A 16773-nucleotide genomic window follows, 5' to 3' on the forward strand; every position below is an offset into this window, starting at 1 on the left:
CATCCCCCGCACACCATGTAAAAAATGATCTAAAATGATGGTTACATTTTAAAGGGGTTGAAATAATTTAGCAAGTTATCCCCTATCCTTTAAAGGGGGACACGCTGGCTTAGTGGTAAGGATTACAGCCTTACAGCGCTGGGGACCTGGGTTCAAATTCCAGGGTCAATATCTGCAAAGAGTTTGTATGTTCTCTCCGTGTTTGCGTGGGTTTCCTCTGGGTCCACCGACACTACAAAGCATACTGGTAGGTTGATTAGATTGTGAGCCCCATTGGGGACTGGCACTGATTTGGTAAGCTCTGTGCAGCGCTGCGTAATCTGTGTGTGCTATATAAATAAAGGAATTAATATTATTCTCCATGGGGACCCTAGCAATTGGAAGAGTGTGGGGTCCTGTTCTCACCAGTGGGTGGAGCAACAGGACGAGCCTCAGTATGAGATGAACCTCAGGACGAGCCTAATAGCATGGAGATTCAGTAATTGCAAAGTACCGCTGTTGGTTATTTCCAGAACTGCCAAGGACAGTGAAAGAGAACACTAGAGATCTTGTGATTGGCAGGGTTCCTAGCCGTCGGACCCTCACTGATCAGCTTGTTATCCTCTATGCTGTAGATAGGAGATAACTTGCTTACTTGGCACAACCTCTTTAACCCGGAGAGGGCCTATTACAATCTCCACCAAATCTTTTAATGCTTGGCACAATTCTGATTGCATTGCAGAAAAAAAAAAAAAATCTTGCCCCCCCCATCATTCTTAACAGTGCCTCTAGTTTTAACACACAATACACTGATTGATTACTCTGCTCCAGTCCAGGATCTCCCACCTGACAGTAGACAACCTGGCGGTACCTATCCGCCTAGTGCCGGAAGGGTCCACCAGAGCAACAGAGAATCAGTGGTGGGTCCAGGCCCTGACTGTATTCTGGACTCCAGAGGTACAGCAGAACACAATCCAATATGGACACTAGGATCCATTTCCTTGTTGAAGTGGGCCCAGGGAACTCGTATCCAACACTGCACCTGATAGAGAGCCTAATGAGCATATAGTGTGCCGAGAGCAATGGCACAGATTGCTTGGAAATATTAGGAACAAGCGGAAAAATTCCAACTGCTTTACAATCATCGAATGTAAAGAGTTGTGGTTGGTGGAGGTGGTCCACTTAGAAGAACACGTTCATATTGAATAGTAGAAATTTGTTATATAGAAGAATGGAGGATAGGTTAAATATCAGAAAGTGATCTCCCTCCCAATAACGAACGTTGTGACGTGGCGGGAGGCAATATGCGTCAAAGATACCTAAGACACTTAACATTCCTGCCGGAAACAAACACTTTATGATCGTGCCCCGGCGATAAAGCTGTCATTTCTCTGAAGTGAATAATTGTCGCCTTGTGAAGGATTGAGCTCGCGTAATGGGCCACGCGGACGTAATAGCTGTACACTGGTGAGGAAGGGGAATTATTTGTATCGTATTACAGGAATGAAAAGTCAATGATTGAACAGATTACTAGACATGAGATCAGGACGGTGGCGATGGCTGTGTGACTAATCTGACTTTCCCGTATGTTAGGCCTGGCGCTAGGTATAAATCCGCAGGACTGAGCCATATTATTCAGCCGTGATCTGAGAATGATGCTAACAGTATCCTGTGATGTTGCTGAACACTTTGAATTTTCTCAACAAGTTCTACCATGATGGTAATTCATACATGGCCCTTATATTTCCTTATAGAGCAAATACAATGGAAAATCTGTCCTTTACCCTATGGTTTCATATGTGTTGAGAATCTATTGTCTCCATAAGCAGCCAAACCAGAGGGTAAGGCAGGGCTCTTTTGCGGCTGTGTTTACACGTTTCGGCTGACTTTTTAGAAACAGAAGTCAACCAGATGGGCAGGGAATTGGCCTGAGTTTTAACTGAGACGCATGCGTTCGGTAACAAGCACCCCCTGTTTGATGTTTCGAATGTAAACAATGTAAAACAAGCCGTGTCCCATTGTGGTCAACGACTCCGACTTCAAGGTCCTTAGGGATTACTCTGGTAGTGCCGAAATAAATGCGGGAATTCCTTCCAAGTGCCTTATTCATTTAATCTATAGCAGAGGAGCTTCACTACTGAGCATGTACATAAAGTGCAGCACACATTTTTCTCTACTATATCAGGGGTGCATAAGCCATGTGGACAGGCCACAAGCAGCCTGTCAAGCCATAAGCTGCAGTCCACACCCTGCTGGCGGCCAATGAGCATTTCCATAACTAAATGTAAGCATTTATTGGTGCAGGAGGCTGGGTAGCGGAGAGTGCAGCTGAGAAGTCCTCATTGCTTTGAGGGCCTCTCCTGCTGCTCTACTGTGGGTGCTGGTTACTGATGCTACCACTTAAAATTGAGCAGTATGACAGTATCCCCTTAGGTCAATCAATGTTGCTCACCCCTAGCCTAAATTCTTAGATCAGGAATAAACATTTAAAATAAATTCACATTTTTTTTTTATAATTTATGATATGTTTGTGAAGTTGGTCCATTTTATCATGACTCCACAGCCTGCGGAACGTGTGACTGCAGCCTTATAGTAAGTAGTTTGGGCAGATCTCTAACTACAGAGCACCCAGGGTACCTTAAACATGAAGGGGCCACTAGCTTCAAGAAAGGCCACCGATTTTCAATTGTCATGGCTCCAGCTCTTACCATGCCCAAGAAATGCTGTTCAAAAGGGGTCACAAGGCACTGGCATCCAATGGAAACATTGGAGACACCATAGTGTTCCTATCAGTAACACTCAAACAGCTCAATGGTGAGAATAGAAAGTCCCACTAATCTAGAATTGATGTCTTAAAGCAAATCTGTCAGCTCCCTAGCCAACATATGGCCTTGAAGATGACTTGTCATCATAGTAGACCTGTAGTTATTCATTACAGTATATAGGAGGAGCTGGATTTGCAGGGGATAGGTGGCCCTCAGCCTGAACCAATGCAGAGACAGGGGGCCGTGCCTCTGACTACTTGTGACTCCCTGTAGACACTAAAGCTTAAAGGGGTAGTTCATTTTACACTATACTTTCTGTATAAATTCTTCACAGTTCTCTGCTTGCTGTCCTGCTATAGAAAGCTTCTATGGATACTTCCAGTGGATAGAAATCTCTCCCTGGTCATCTGACAAAGGTGCACGACTCATTATACCTTTGATAATTTGATGTCACACAGGTGCACGTCTCATATCTTTGGTCATGTGATGTCACACAGGTGCATGTCTCATTATATCTCTGGTCATGTGATGTCACACAGGCGCACGTCTCATATCTCTGGTCATGTGATGTCACACAGGTGCACGTTTCACATCTATGTTCATGTGATGTCACACAGGTGCACGGCTCGTTTTATCACACAGCTTTGATTACTCTCTGTGATATAATAAGCCGTGCACCTGTGTGACATCACATGACCTGGGGCAGGATTCTATTGAATGTCACAAAGAGGAGGAGATTCCAATATATTAGGAATTCTATGATCCATTGGATCCAGTTTTTCCGCCTGTATAGGAATTCAGTTGCAGACGCCCGCTGTAAATAAAAACGACCGAATGGCGTAACGTGCCCACTTGATGATATGTTATAAGCGCTGGCATAAACAGAGTTAAGGAGACAAACAACAGAGCCCTGCTGATGGCGGCTGCGGGAGTTCACCTTCCTTCATACATCCGCTCCCCCCTGTTCCCCTTCTATCTGATCGATGCAATCAGCCGGGAAATCACAAGCGCTGCTCTTAATCACCGCACTGTTGTGACAGCTGCTACCAGCTACGGCAATTTGCTGCAATCAATGCCACTTAAAAAGGGTACAGCACAGAGAAGTGGTGGGGGAGGGGAGAACAGAGGGGAGCGGGGAGGGGTACACCGAGGAATAGAACGCTTATTTCTCACAACGTCAAAGGAACAATCCATTATTTTCTAAAAAACAATAATCATTGATATAAAACTTTACCCTGTAATACAAGGCCATCATTTTTGACCCCATTATGCCAACCCACCTTAAAAAAAACAGACATGGATCCGGTCTGTAGGCCCTTCTCTGTTGCAGTTTTATGCAGGGCTGTGCATTATGAAAATCACAAAATTTCCTTTAAGTGTCTGCTCTATTTCCAGATCTAAGGATTTAGGCCAGGGGTTTACAACATTTATTGTTTGTTGGTTTAAAATTATTTAAAAAAACTAATTATGGGCTAATCATGGACTACAACAGTTGGGGGGGGGGGGTTCCTTTTTTTTTGCTAGTTTTTATCTATATAAAAGGGCTTGTACCAACTATTTCAGAAAGGGGATAAAAAGTGGGTCGCTGAGGGTCTAATTGTTGGTAACAGTCAATTACCATAGACTTTTTTTGGGCGGTAGACCGGAACCCATGACCACCCACCAAATTTTTAACTCAGAAGGGCCTTCACCCCTGAAATCCTCATACATCTGTTCTTGCTCGCAATTTACATGTACACAAGTGCTGGTTCAGGAACTGTGAAGAACCTCTGTATCTCAGATATACAAGTCTGAGATCACTAGCAAAATTGTGCTACCATATGTGGATGCAATGGGCGGAAATTATCATACCCCAACACACAGAGTGCTGGTGTAGGATAAAGGCCCCACTCCTGCCACATTGGATACATAAGGAGGCTCAGTGTCATAGAATTATAATAATAATTCTTTATTTATATATATATAGCTCCTACAGATTACACAGCGCTTCACAAATCATGTAAAATTGGCTCCTGTCCTCATGGGGCTCACAATCTAAACAACCTACCAATTTGTTTTGGAGTGTGGGAGGAAACGGGAGGACCCGGAGGAACGCCACGCAAACACAGAGAGAACATACAATTGCGCTTTTACCTGCAAAGTTCAGTCCTGAAGGTTCACAGGTTATAGTGAGTGCGCATAGCGAGTTGGCGTTCCTGCCCTGCATCGGCCCACTATGTTGGCTGCACCCACCAATCGGCAGCATGCAAGTAATTACGATTATTTAGTCTGGAAAACAGACGACTACGAGGGGACATGATTAATTTATATAAATATATGAAGACGAGGGGGCACTGTCTCCGTCCTGAGAAAACAAGGTTTAATCACCAGAGGCGACAGGACTTTCTTACTGTCACTCTGTGGAATAGCCTGCCTCAGGCGCTGGTCACAGCAGGGACAGCAGAGAGCTTCAAGAAGGGTCTAGAGGCCTTTTTACACCTAAATAACATTGATGGTTATGTTATATAGAATTGTTTCCCCTAAATTCCTTCCTCATCCAATCCCTTCCCTTCCTTGGTTGAACTTGATGGACAAGTGTCTTTTTTCAACTGTATAAACTATGACTATGACACTATTTCAGGGGCTAGTACACTAAATAACTGTTGTACAAGCCCTGATAATTTTTCCCACCCAAATTTGTGCCTGGAAGAAATTAGGAAATACACAGTGCACAAATTCAATAAATCAACTCAAATTCGATATAAAAAAAAGAAAAAGTACATAGTATTTTCTTTACTATTTCTCTACCACAACAAAAATTAAACCCCCACCTCGGTCCTGACAACGTGCTTCTGAGAGGAGTTTATTACGCACATTTATATTTTATAACATCCAATAAATGACATTGCGCAACATTTCCTAACGCGGACGTGTAACTGGTGGACATCATGTCCGTGTTGCACAGCAAAGATTTCAATAAATCTGCAATTAGGTTGAACAAAACGCTGCCTAAAAGCCGTTTTCAGCTGATTGTCTACAATGTGTGCGGAGGACAGGATTTTACATTTCAGCATAAACACGCTCCCACTCCCCCTGTGTGCTCATTAAGAAAAAGCAGAAGCGGCCTCTATCTGTGCACGGGGCTGTGATCAGGAGCTATTCCCTACGTGTGTCACAGCTCAACTGGACGGACACAATGCGTCACTGGAGACCAGATCACTCCACTGCTGACGCAAGGTGTCTGAAGAGAAGTCCACTGTGAGTCACGTTTAAAGGCATGTAGCCCTGTTATTTACAATTACGAGGACTATAGTACGTGCATAGTGCGGTGCTCTCCTGACATCAAGACAACTAATAAGCCTACATTCAGGGCGCGTTCACACATTGCGTTTGAGACACTTTTAGAAACTTCATGCGCAGTGAGGAACAGCTCGTTTTGGACACAAAGGTGGCATTCAGGAATGAATAGCTGGTTTACATGTAAAACGTGTTGCTCTTTTATGCACTCTTTTATGTCTATGATCATCTGCATTTGGGAGTAGCTCCTCCACACTGCGCTTGAATTGTGTTTCTAAACGCAATTCAAACGTGACATGTGATCGTGGTCTCACACTGCGTCCATGGACCAAGTGTAAATGTCAAGCAAATCAATTAAAAGTAGACAACCAACAGAAATACCAGGGAGCTTTTAAGGGAAACCTACCATTAGAGAGTTACCTATTAAGGTAGACCTAATGGTAGGTTCCTAGTGACCTTCTAACCGCTAATCTACAGTATGTTTAGCTAATACTAGAATCCTGTCAATGCTAAACTAAACTTTCCAGCGAGGCTACAGGGGCATGGAGTAACCTCCACACTCCTCCACACCCAAGTAGCCACTCCTGACCGTCATATCTGCTCATCCTCAGCGTCCTTCAAGTTCTGCGCATGCGCAGTAACGTTTTTAATTCGGGATGCTGCCAGGCCGAGGCCCAGAAACCCTAGGAGTGCCAAGTTACAGAACTTGAAGAAGCTGGCAGTGAAAAGGAGTGTGCAGAGAGACGCTAAGAACCTCCCGCTGCCCAGTGAGGTTACTGCACTGCACACTGGAAAATTTGCATATTAGTGAGACAAAGCGAAATTTAGTGTAGGAAGGATTCTAGGATTAGATAAAAATAGATTAGGAGTTAGAAGGTCACTGGGAACCATCACGTCTATCTTAATAGGTAGATCTATGATGGTCACAAGGATTTACTTCACTAAACTTCTAGCCTCCTCAGGTAGGGGATGAAAGTCAGAGAAATATGACTCTTCTCGCCTCACATAAGATGGGTCAAGTTTAGTGGTTTCAGAGGGAGTGTCACTTCAGATGCCCCCATTCTCTGGTTCTATAGTACCTAGAAACAAGCTGCTGGTGTCATATTAAATATTATAATATCACCTTTCACAGCACACCAGGCTCATGGCTGTATAAGTTACAGAAACGGAGACAAATACACCTGCTCATTTTATAATTGCCTGTAGCTCCCAGTACCATAATCTGGAAGGGCTTAAAATAGGAGTTTCTTATCTTTAATATGACACAAAAATCTTGGTTCTAGCTATTACAGTACCAAAGATACAGGCTTCTGAAAAGACACTCCCTCTACAACCACTAAACTTGACTCATCCCATGTGAAAATGAGGTGGGAAGAGTCATATCTGCCAGAATTTGGGGGGATATAATTTATAGATAAAATGTGTGAGATAACATAAAAGAGGGAATTCTAGAAAGGGCATTTCATCTCCTACCTGAGGGAACTAGTGGTTTAGTGCGCAAACTTGTTCCCTTTAATTAAAAGAATAAGGTATTGTTTCCACAGCTCTTATGTAGACCGATGGTCTCCATGGTAACATGGTACCAGACTTCAACCATTGTAGGCCTGGACTACATGGGGAAATGCGGTCAGCTGTTTTATTGTGGACAAAGTCTGTGCCAAGCCCCCCGACTATAATGTATGGCTTATAGTAATAGTCTTTTCATATGGGAAAGTGACACCATAAGGGCCCCCCAATCCTCTTGGGCCCGAATGTGATCGCAACCTCTGCAACGGCGTATGATGAAGTCTCCGCTTCTCCGATGCTGCCAGATACAACATAAGGCTCCGGCAGGTGACTTGCGCCGGTGTACAATCCTACGCTAGGCCCTTCTTGGTGTAGAATTGCTCCATAATTTGCAAACTTTCAGTCATGAAGGTTCCCAGGCTATAGAAAATGCGCGGGCGGCAGGAGCCCCCTGCTCACGCCACACTCCTCCATGCACACTTAGCGTCGAGGTGTTGTAAAGGGGGAAATAATGGCGGCATTTAGCTAATAATTGCAATTATTTCACCGTTTGTACTCCCAAAAATTGGAATATGAGCCCTGATAAATCTCCCCCAATGAGTAGTACTATAAGACGTTTTATTTCAGTCTCAATTTCTGTCAGCGACATAGAGATAATTGGAACAGCACAACAAGCTGCTCAATTCATTTTAGAGTATGAGGACCCCTATTCTTGTGATTGTGTGGATTGCTCCACTGGGCCCTGCACCGATCATCAAGTTCAGCCAGCAGGCAAAGATGCAAGGACTCCCATTTTGGAATGGAGCAGATTTATCAATCTCAAATTTTCTAAAGAGGCTACTGGGGCACGGAGTAGCTGGAGCTGAGGCTACACGGCACGGCTACTCCACGACCCAGTAGCCTCTTGCGTTCCACCTACCCTGACATCTTCAGCATGCAGCTTCTGCTAGCTGCGCACACTCGTCTGCGAAGCTGGGTTCTGCGCATGCACAGAACGCAGGCCGCCTTCTGCGCAGTCTCAGCTCTGAAGCCGGAGCTTCTGCGCATGCGCAGAACCCAGCTTCGCGGAAAAGTGACGCTGAAGATGACGGGGAAGTCGGAATGCAAGAGGCTACTGGAGTGGAGTGGCCGGGCCGTGTACCCTCAACTCTGGCTACTCCACGCACCAGTAGCCTCTTTGGAAAATGTCAATATTTGGGGAATTAAAATTTATAAAAGTTATGGGCCACAAAAGAAATAGCCCTAAAAAGGGCTCTACTACTCTACATTAGAGGAACCTGCCAACGGATCTACCTTAATTGGTAGATCTGTGGTGGTAGGTTTCCTTTAACTCTTTCCTTATTACTCTAAGGAAGTCAGACTATCCGGGGACTGTCTGTAAATAGTTAAGTCATTAGACACTTTTATCAGGTTCCTTTATCTCTCAGCTGTCAGTGGATACAGAAGAGATAGATGATTTATACAAACTTCTTAAATATGGAAGAAAAGATGGAAAAGGATGCAGGAACAGATTTAATAAATTGTATTAAAATGTTTACTGTTATCACCTGCAATGTTCATCTATGCAGTTTTCTGTTATGAGTGATCACGCATTTCAGTCACAGGATATGTTGCTAAATTCAGTACCGCTCAATCCACTACGTCTCCGGCCACATCCAGGGAAATGTATAGTCTACTGTTTAATTGTTTGTCAATTTTGCAATAAATTTAATTATCTATATCACTTTGTTTCATGGATTTATTTTTTTGCTTGCTACATAGAACAGAAAAGATGCAGCTCCTAGTTTCCACAGTAAAGTCGGATGTATCTCGGGCATGCATCCCTCCCATGAATAATGCATTATTATTGCTGTTGGCACATTGCTAATTACAAGAAGGACAGTAAGTGTATGACGTCCGTGTCCCTCCCTAGGGTCTATCCACACTTCAGACCTTCCATATGGAGTGTCACAATTATAGAAGAACAGTGTGACTTAACCAATATTACACAACAGTAGCATTGCTCATGTCTTTCATTTAACACATTTAGGGAAAAAACACATTTCACGGAAAATAAGTAAGTGAGCCCTCCACCTCCTCTTTACTTATCTTCTACCCCAATGACCTGACATATTGATTTTGATCTGTTCTCCTGCCACCAGATTTGTCCAATCCAGATATGTATGACAATAATTTTATTGTGTGACTAATACTGTTTGGATGAACTACTTTTAGGATATACCGGTACATGTAGGTTTATACCTTTTATAGAGACTTACATGGCTTGTACACCCTACTGTAGATGGTGGGCATTATCTGTCTGATACTTGTTTGTATGTTTTTTTTACCAGGAGGGGCAGTTCAACATATATTTATCAACAGAGGAGGGGTGTTGTTCATTAGTCTTACCTGGCTAATGCAACTAGGTGTTGGTTATATATGTAGTGCTGTAGATTTTTTAATTGGTTTTAATGTGTCCACTTTGTCAGATTTTTGGTCATTACTCTAATAAAAAGTATATTTGTTCATGTAATATTTGTTGCCTTACTGACACACACTTTTCTTACGCAGTTGGAAAATAAGTACCATATATACTTGAGTATAAGCCGAGACCCATAATTTTACCACCAAAAACTGGGAAAACCCATTGACTCGAGTATAAGCCGAGGGTGGGAAATGCATTGGTCACAGACCCCCCCCCCCCAGTATATAGCCAACCAGCCCCCTATAGTATACAGCTTGCCCCCAGCGGTATACAGCCTGCCCCCAGTGGTATACAGCCTGCCCCCAGTGGTATACAGCCTGCCCCCAGTGGTATACAGCCTGCCCCCAGTGGTATACAGCCTGCCCCCAGTGGTATACAGCCTGCCCCCAGTGGTATACAGCCTGCCCCCAGTGGTATACAGCCTGCCCCCAGTGGTATACAGCCTGCCCCCAGTGGTATACAGCCTGCCCCCAGTGGTATACAGCCTGCCCCCAGTGGTATACAGCCTGCCCCCAGTGGTATACAGCCTGCCCCCAGTGGTATACAGCCTGCCCCCAGTGGTATACAGCTTGCCCCCAGTGGTATACAGCCTGCCCCATGTAGTATACAGCCTGCCCCCCAGTAGTATACAGCCTGCCCCCCAGTAGTATACAGCCTGCCCCCCAGTAGTATACAGCCTGCCCCCAGTAGTATACAGCTTGCCCCCAGTAGTATACAGCCTGCCCCCAGTAGTATACAGCCTGCCCCCAGTAGTATACAGCCTGCCCCCAGTAGTATACAGCCTGCCCCCAGTAGTATACAGCCTGCCCCAGTAGTATACAGCCTGCCCCCAGTAGTATACAGCCTGCCCCCAGTAGTATACAGCCTGCCCCCAGTAGTATACAGCTTGCCCCCAGTAGTATACAGCTTGCCCCCAGTAGTATACAGCTTGCCCTCAGTAGAATACAGCCTGCCCCCAGTAGTATACAGCTTGCCCACAGTAGAATACAGCCTGCCCCCAGTAGTATACAGCACTGCCCAGCATTAAAAAAAATAATAAACTTATATACTCACCCTCCGGTGGCCCCGATGTGCAGCGCTGCTCCCCCGATGTCTGCGCGGCTGCTGACATCATGCTAGGCGCCGCCCAGGAGAAAAACAATGGCCACGCCAAGCAGAAGAAAGAAGACGGCGCGGAAGCAAGAAGAGGAGCCGCGCGGACATCGGGAGAGTAGCGCGGCACATCGGGGCCACCGGAGGGGGAGTATATAAGTTTATTATTTTTTTAAGTATTTTTTATTTTTATATTGACTCGTGTATAAGCCGAGGGGACGTTTTTCAGCACATTTTTTGTGCTGAAAAACTCGGCTTATACACGAGTATATACGGTAAGTGAACCGTTTGAATGTAGTAACATGTAGATATAAAATTATAAAAATTATATAATCATAAAAGTTATATACCGTAATTTTCCAATATACTTTCTGTATCAATTCCAGGTTTTTGGAATCTCTGCTTGCTGTCATTCTATAGGAAGCTTCTATGTTTACTTTCTGTGGGCACAGGTGCACGGCTTGTTAGTATCATAGAGAGTAATTAGAGCTGTGTGATATAATGAGCCGTGCACCTGTATGACCATAGTCAGATTTATGTGAGCTGGAAATAAAACCTGAAGCTTCCTATGGAAGGACAGCAAGCAGAGATCCAGAAAACCGCAAGGAATGGATACAGAAAGTATATTGGAAACTTGTATAACTTTTCATTATTCAAACAATAACATTTCTTTGCTAAAATGGAAATACCCCTTTTAAGGTGAAAACAAAGATTAAAAAAAAAAAAAAAAAAAAAATTTAAATCAGCAAATGTATTTTACAGTCATTTACATGTTTGGGATGCCTTGTGTGCACTGCACTCAGCTCCAGTATATCAATAGGATTAGGGTCAGGACTAGACTCATCACTAATCACTATTTTTGGGAAGCCTGGTATGCACAGCCCTCTTTAGGTCCATCACCTTTAAGGATGCCTTATGTGTAGTGCCCTCTTTTGGTCCATCTCTTATAGGGTTAGTTTTAGGATGTGGTCATTCCAACTAATCACTATTTTTAGGATACCTTATGTGCCCTGCCTTCTATGGTCCAGTATCTTGATAGGAACAGTTTCAGGACCAGGCCATTTCAGGTAATCACTATTTTAGTATGTTTTGTGTGCTCTGTCCTATTAGGCCCAGTATCCTAGTCAATATCAATTGGATTATGGTCAGGTCAAGGTCCTTTTGGCTAATCACTATTTTAGGGATGCCTGGGGTGCACAACCTGCTTTAGGTTCATCATCTCTATAGGGTGAGTGCTACGATGTAGCCACTGCATCTAATCACTACTTTTAAGGTGCATTCACATGGACGTGTGCTTGCCCCGGTTGTGGCCTGGGCGCCTATAGCTGACTATGGGGGACGTATCTTTGGCCGTAATTTGGGTGCCTCAGGATGGCTTGTGTGCACAAACTTAAATTCAGCATCTCAATAATATTAGGGTCTGCATTTTTATTTCAGCTACAATATGTTTTCCAAAGCATTATAAAAAAATAATCATAACATATCCCTTTTAACTTTGATAAAGTATCAGTGTTAGAAAAACAAAAATATACTCAGAGCTAGCTGTCACTTAAGAATAAATGTGAGCTAATACAGGAGTGAAGTGTATTCTGCTAGCAGAGACAGGACACGAAAAGTGCTTTACTTTACACGGCTTGATTTCATGAAATACAAGGGCGCCCCCTGCTGATAGTATAAAATAATGGTTGACATCCAAGGGGAGACGCTGCTGAGAGTAAGCTCTGTCCTTACCTCCTGCAGGGGCCTTGAGTGGTGAACATAGTAATATATATATATATATATATATATAGTTAAAAAAATGTAGGCAGCACTCCAAAAATACAAAATTCCAAAGGGTGAGGTCTATTGAAACAGTGGCGACGATTCGGTGTGAACCACCTTCATCAAACCTCACCCTTTGGAATTTTGTATTTTTGGAGTGCTGGCTACATTTTTTTAACTTTTTTTTTTTTTTAACTTTATTACTGAAGGATCTTGCCAGGATCTAGGAAGGCTCTGCACCCCCTCTATTGACGTTTTTCCCCACTGTGCGGACTTGGTTTTCTTTCTATAAGCTTATCCTGTATTTTACTCAATTAATACATTACATTAGGATCATGTTTTTACAGAGGGTCTGACCCTCAACAATTTTAAATATACAAAAGCTGTAATGTCTGGAGAATAATTTTCCCTGCACATGAGGCCCCAGCAAAATCACCTACAAGCATAGCCGCTGCAACAGCTTTAAAGAGGACCTGTCACCAAAAAATTTCGGCACTAGGCGCTGCTTACTAAAGTAAGCAGCTCCTAGTGCTTGATGAAACGCCTCAGTGTTAGAGTGATAGTGTTACCGCTATCACTCTAACACTGCGGCGGGGTACAATGTAATCATCGGCGCTGCCTCTTCCCCGGACCGCCCGCTCGCTCCATAGAGTGGCATTCACCACCCCTAACCACGTCCAAACCCCGCCCCCTCATTGCGAGCGGTCCGATGATTACACTGTACCCCGCCGCAGTGTTAGATCACATTACCGGAGGTTTCCCGTAACACTATCCTTCTAACACTGTGGCGTTTGTTCAAGCACTAGGAGCTGCTTACTTTAGTGAGCAGCTTCTAGTGCCGAAATTTTGGATGACAGGTCCTCTTTAAGGGAACCTATCACCAGATTTTACCCCATTAAACTATCAACTCCCTCAGATGAAATGTCCTTTCTAGAATTCCCTCTTAATTTGAAATCTCACCGATTTACCAATAAAATTATAGCCTCCAAAGTCACTCATTGATGAGTCACTTTTAGAGGCTGCATGGGAAGAATCCCTTCATCTTCAGTTCTATAGTAACTAGAAGGATACATGTGGTGCCGTATCGCCTCAGGAGATACAGGCAGTTAAATAAAGGGGGAAATTGGATCTTTATCTGCAGCTCACATTCCCAACTCCTATAAAAATCCAGTTCCTCTTTTCTGCTTATTGTCACATGACTTTGGAGGAGAGTTTTTTTTTTTATAGGTAAACAGGTGAGGTTTCACACAAAATAGAGAATTCCAGAAAAGAGTTTTCATCCCCTATCTCTATACCATAAACATCAGACTGTATTGAGTGGATTAAGAAGCAGAAAATGAATAGCAGTAAGAAGTTTCTGTAAGTGCTTATAACCCTGGGGAACGTCGGTTACGTATGATGAAATATAACACATCCCATACTTTTTTGGACCCAATGACAGATGGCTAGGGAGGGAGTACTAGGTGCACCCCTATATATCCTTAAAGGAGGAAAGTGAGGGATAACTGCAAGCATTAGCTAAGTATCCATGCTACATAAGGACAAGTTACTCATTACAAAAATACAAAGGCATTACATATTAGAGAATTACAGACAGACAGAGTCTTACACAGACAAGCGCCAGGTACATACCGTACAAATCAGGTCCATGAGGCGTGAAGACGTTATACAATACAATGTTTAGAGGGGCAATTACTAGTTTGCCATAATAATAGCTATCAATAGCCACCAGAGGAACCTGGGACACAGAAAAAGGAAAAATAGTTAGATTTGGAGCAAGCCGTGCAGAAAACAAAGCAGTATAACACCACTGAAGATACATGGAAGGTCATTAGGGAAACCAGTCTACGATCTTGGTCATACCTAGGTTAAAGGCTGCATCGTATTTGACAATAGTAACTAAATCAGCAGAACCTGATGGACCCCATTAGCAGCCAAAGGGGTTTATATGCATGGATGATGTCGTTATATATAGATATTCTGGCATAATGTTGAAGGCAAAAATAAATATCCATATAATAATTATAATGCATATCCTCTACCCACAGGATAGAGAGAAGGTGTCTGATCAATGGGAACAGGGAATGAAGGGGCAAAAGTGTGGCATGTGCATGGTCAAATTCTGATCCATTCGCTTCTGTGGTCATTGTAGAACAGCCCCATAGATGTACATAAGGCACGGGTTGAGCCTGTGTACGTGTACTCCATTCACATGAAGAAATTTCATGGTCTTTTGCCACCCTGCTCTCATGATCGGTGGTGAACCCAGCATTAAAGGAGTCTTCCGAAGTATTTAAGTTAGAACTAGCTGTCCAAATGCTGCGTCCCACACCGAACACAAGAATGGGACCCCCAACTCTCTAGAGAATGGGGAGCTGGACCCTAATGCTCCTTTCACTGTCTACAGAAGCGGGCGGAGATAGCCAACCATTGTGCTTAGATATTTCAATCATCCCAATTAATATTTCAATCATTCACATGAAATTAAAAAGAGTGCCAGGACACATCCTCTCCCAGCCGCTGGGGGTCCCTTTCTCATGATCGTAGGGATACCACCAGCAGTCGGACCCTGCGCCCTTTTCCAGCCACATTTCAGATCTGAACATACAAAAACACATTTCTATGTTTCTCTTATAAAACAGGAATTCTAGCTCAAGAGAATGGGAATCCCGCTCTCACTGATGAGTTGTTGAGCAGAACAGGATGTGTCCTGCTGCTCCTTTAAATTCTCTGGATTTCTAGGGTGCCATACTTGTGATCAGTGGGCGTCCCAGCAGTTGGACCATCGTTGATCAGGTAATTATCCTCTACAAGACAGGTTCCTGCCTCCTGTGCCCTTTTCCAACCACATTCCCTTTAAGAGCTGAATATACAAAACAAATTTCCATGGATCTACTACATATAACAAGTTGGAGAACTACTTAAAAGGAGGGGGGGGGGGGGGGGGGTTACTGTGACATGTGAGTGTATACCAGGCCAGAAAGTAAGGGCAGGACGTAGATGTACTGCACATACATGGTGGTCAATAAACAGTCTGTATTTCTATGAATACTCACCAGAAATAATATTAGCGCCACTAGACACCAGTTAATAAAACTTTTCCATTTGTGTTTCAGAAAAAGGAAATCAAAAGCGATGGGCACCCTGAAAACATACAAGAATTGAAGAAATTAGGACCCTCAGTTCCATATGACTTTGACTATTTTTATTCTTTATTGTCTTATCCCCCCTCCCCCCCATGATTTGTAGAATATGATGGGGCCATAGCAATAAAGATTATTATTTGTTCTCGAATGTATTCCTTCATGGATTTATCCCTGCAGAGCCTATGAGTGTTTCTTCTAGTGTCCCAAGATTGTATTTGGGTGTAGGTCACCAAATTGCAATACCAGCGACAACAAAACCCACTCTAGCATACACACATTTTTTTGGCTCCAGATCCACAACCATTAATATAGTGTCTTTTCTTCTAGTTTGTGCTGATGAGAAACAGTTTACCATTTCCACCTGTACTCCAAAACCAAATTTCATTTTTCTGTTGTCACAGCTGTGTAGGGACTTAATCACACTAACATAATTACAATATGATGTTGATGTCCCCACAGAACTCCTTGTATCATAGACAGACAATCTATATACGGTAGGTGTTTGCTGTATTATACAGAAGACACCTGACGTTAATAACGATTGTGGAATTTAAAGGCATTTAAATTTATTAGCCACCTTGGTCGAATCAGTTTGTGTCACTTAAAGTAAACCTGTCACCAGGAATTTTAAGCTGGTGACAGGTTCCTATAGCCAATGTTATGCTGATTTTAAAATTCAGTCAAAAAATGTCAGCGTTCTGAATCATTTCAGTAGTGTATAAAACTTTATTTTACATTACCTGTCTCCCTGCCAGCAGCGTGTGTCGAGTCTCCTGGGAGGGGG

General features: G+C 43.4%; 1 protein-coding gene across 3 annotated transcripts in view; it reads right to left on the bottom strand.

The window, feature by feature from the left end:
- Window positions 1-16773, bottom strand: part of ALG9 (ALG9 alpha-1,2-mannosyltransferase) — a 72118-nt gene that overhangs the window by 45252 nt on the left and 10093 nt on the right. For all 3 annotated transcript variants that reach the window (XM_072155745.1, XM_072155744.1, XM_072155743.1), the window contains exons 7-8: window positions 15900-15987; window positions 14476-14581 (exon numbers count right to left, since the gene is read on the bottom strand). In XM_072155745.1, the coding sequence (XP_072011846.1) occupies window positions 14476-14581; window positions 15900-15987 (194 nt within the window). The remainder of the gene's footprint in view (window positions 1-14475; window positions 14582-15899; window positions 15988-16773) is intronic.

Source organism: Engystomops pustulosus, chromosome 6 (genome assembly GCF_040894005.1).
Source record: "Engystomops pustulosus chromosome 6, aEngPut4.maternal, whole genome shotgun sequence".
Lineage (NCBI taxonomy): Eukaryota > Metazoa > Chordata > Amphibia > Anura > Leptodactylidae > Engystomops > Engystomops pustulosus.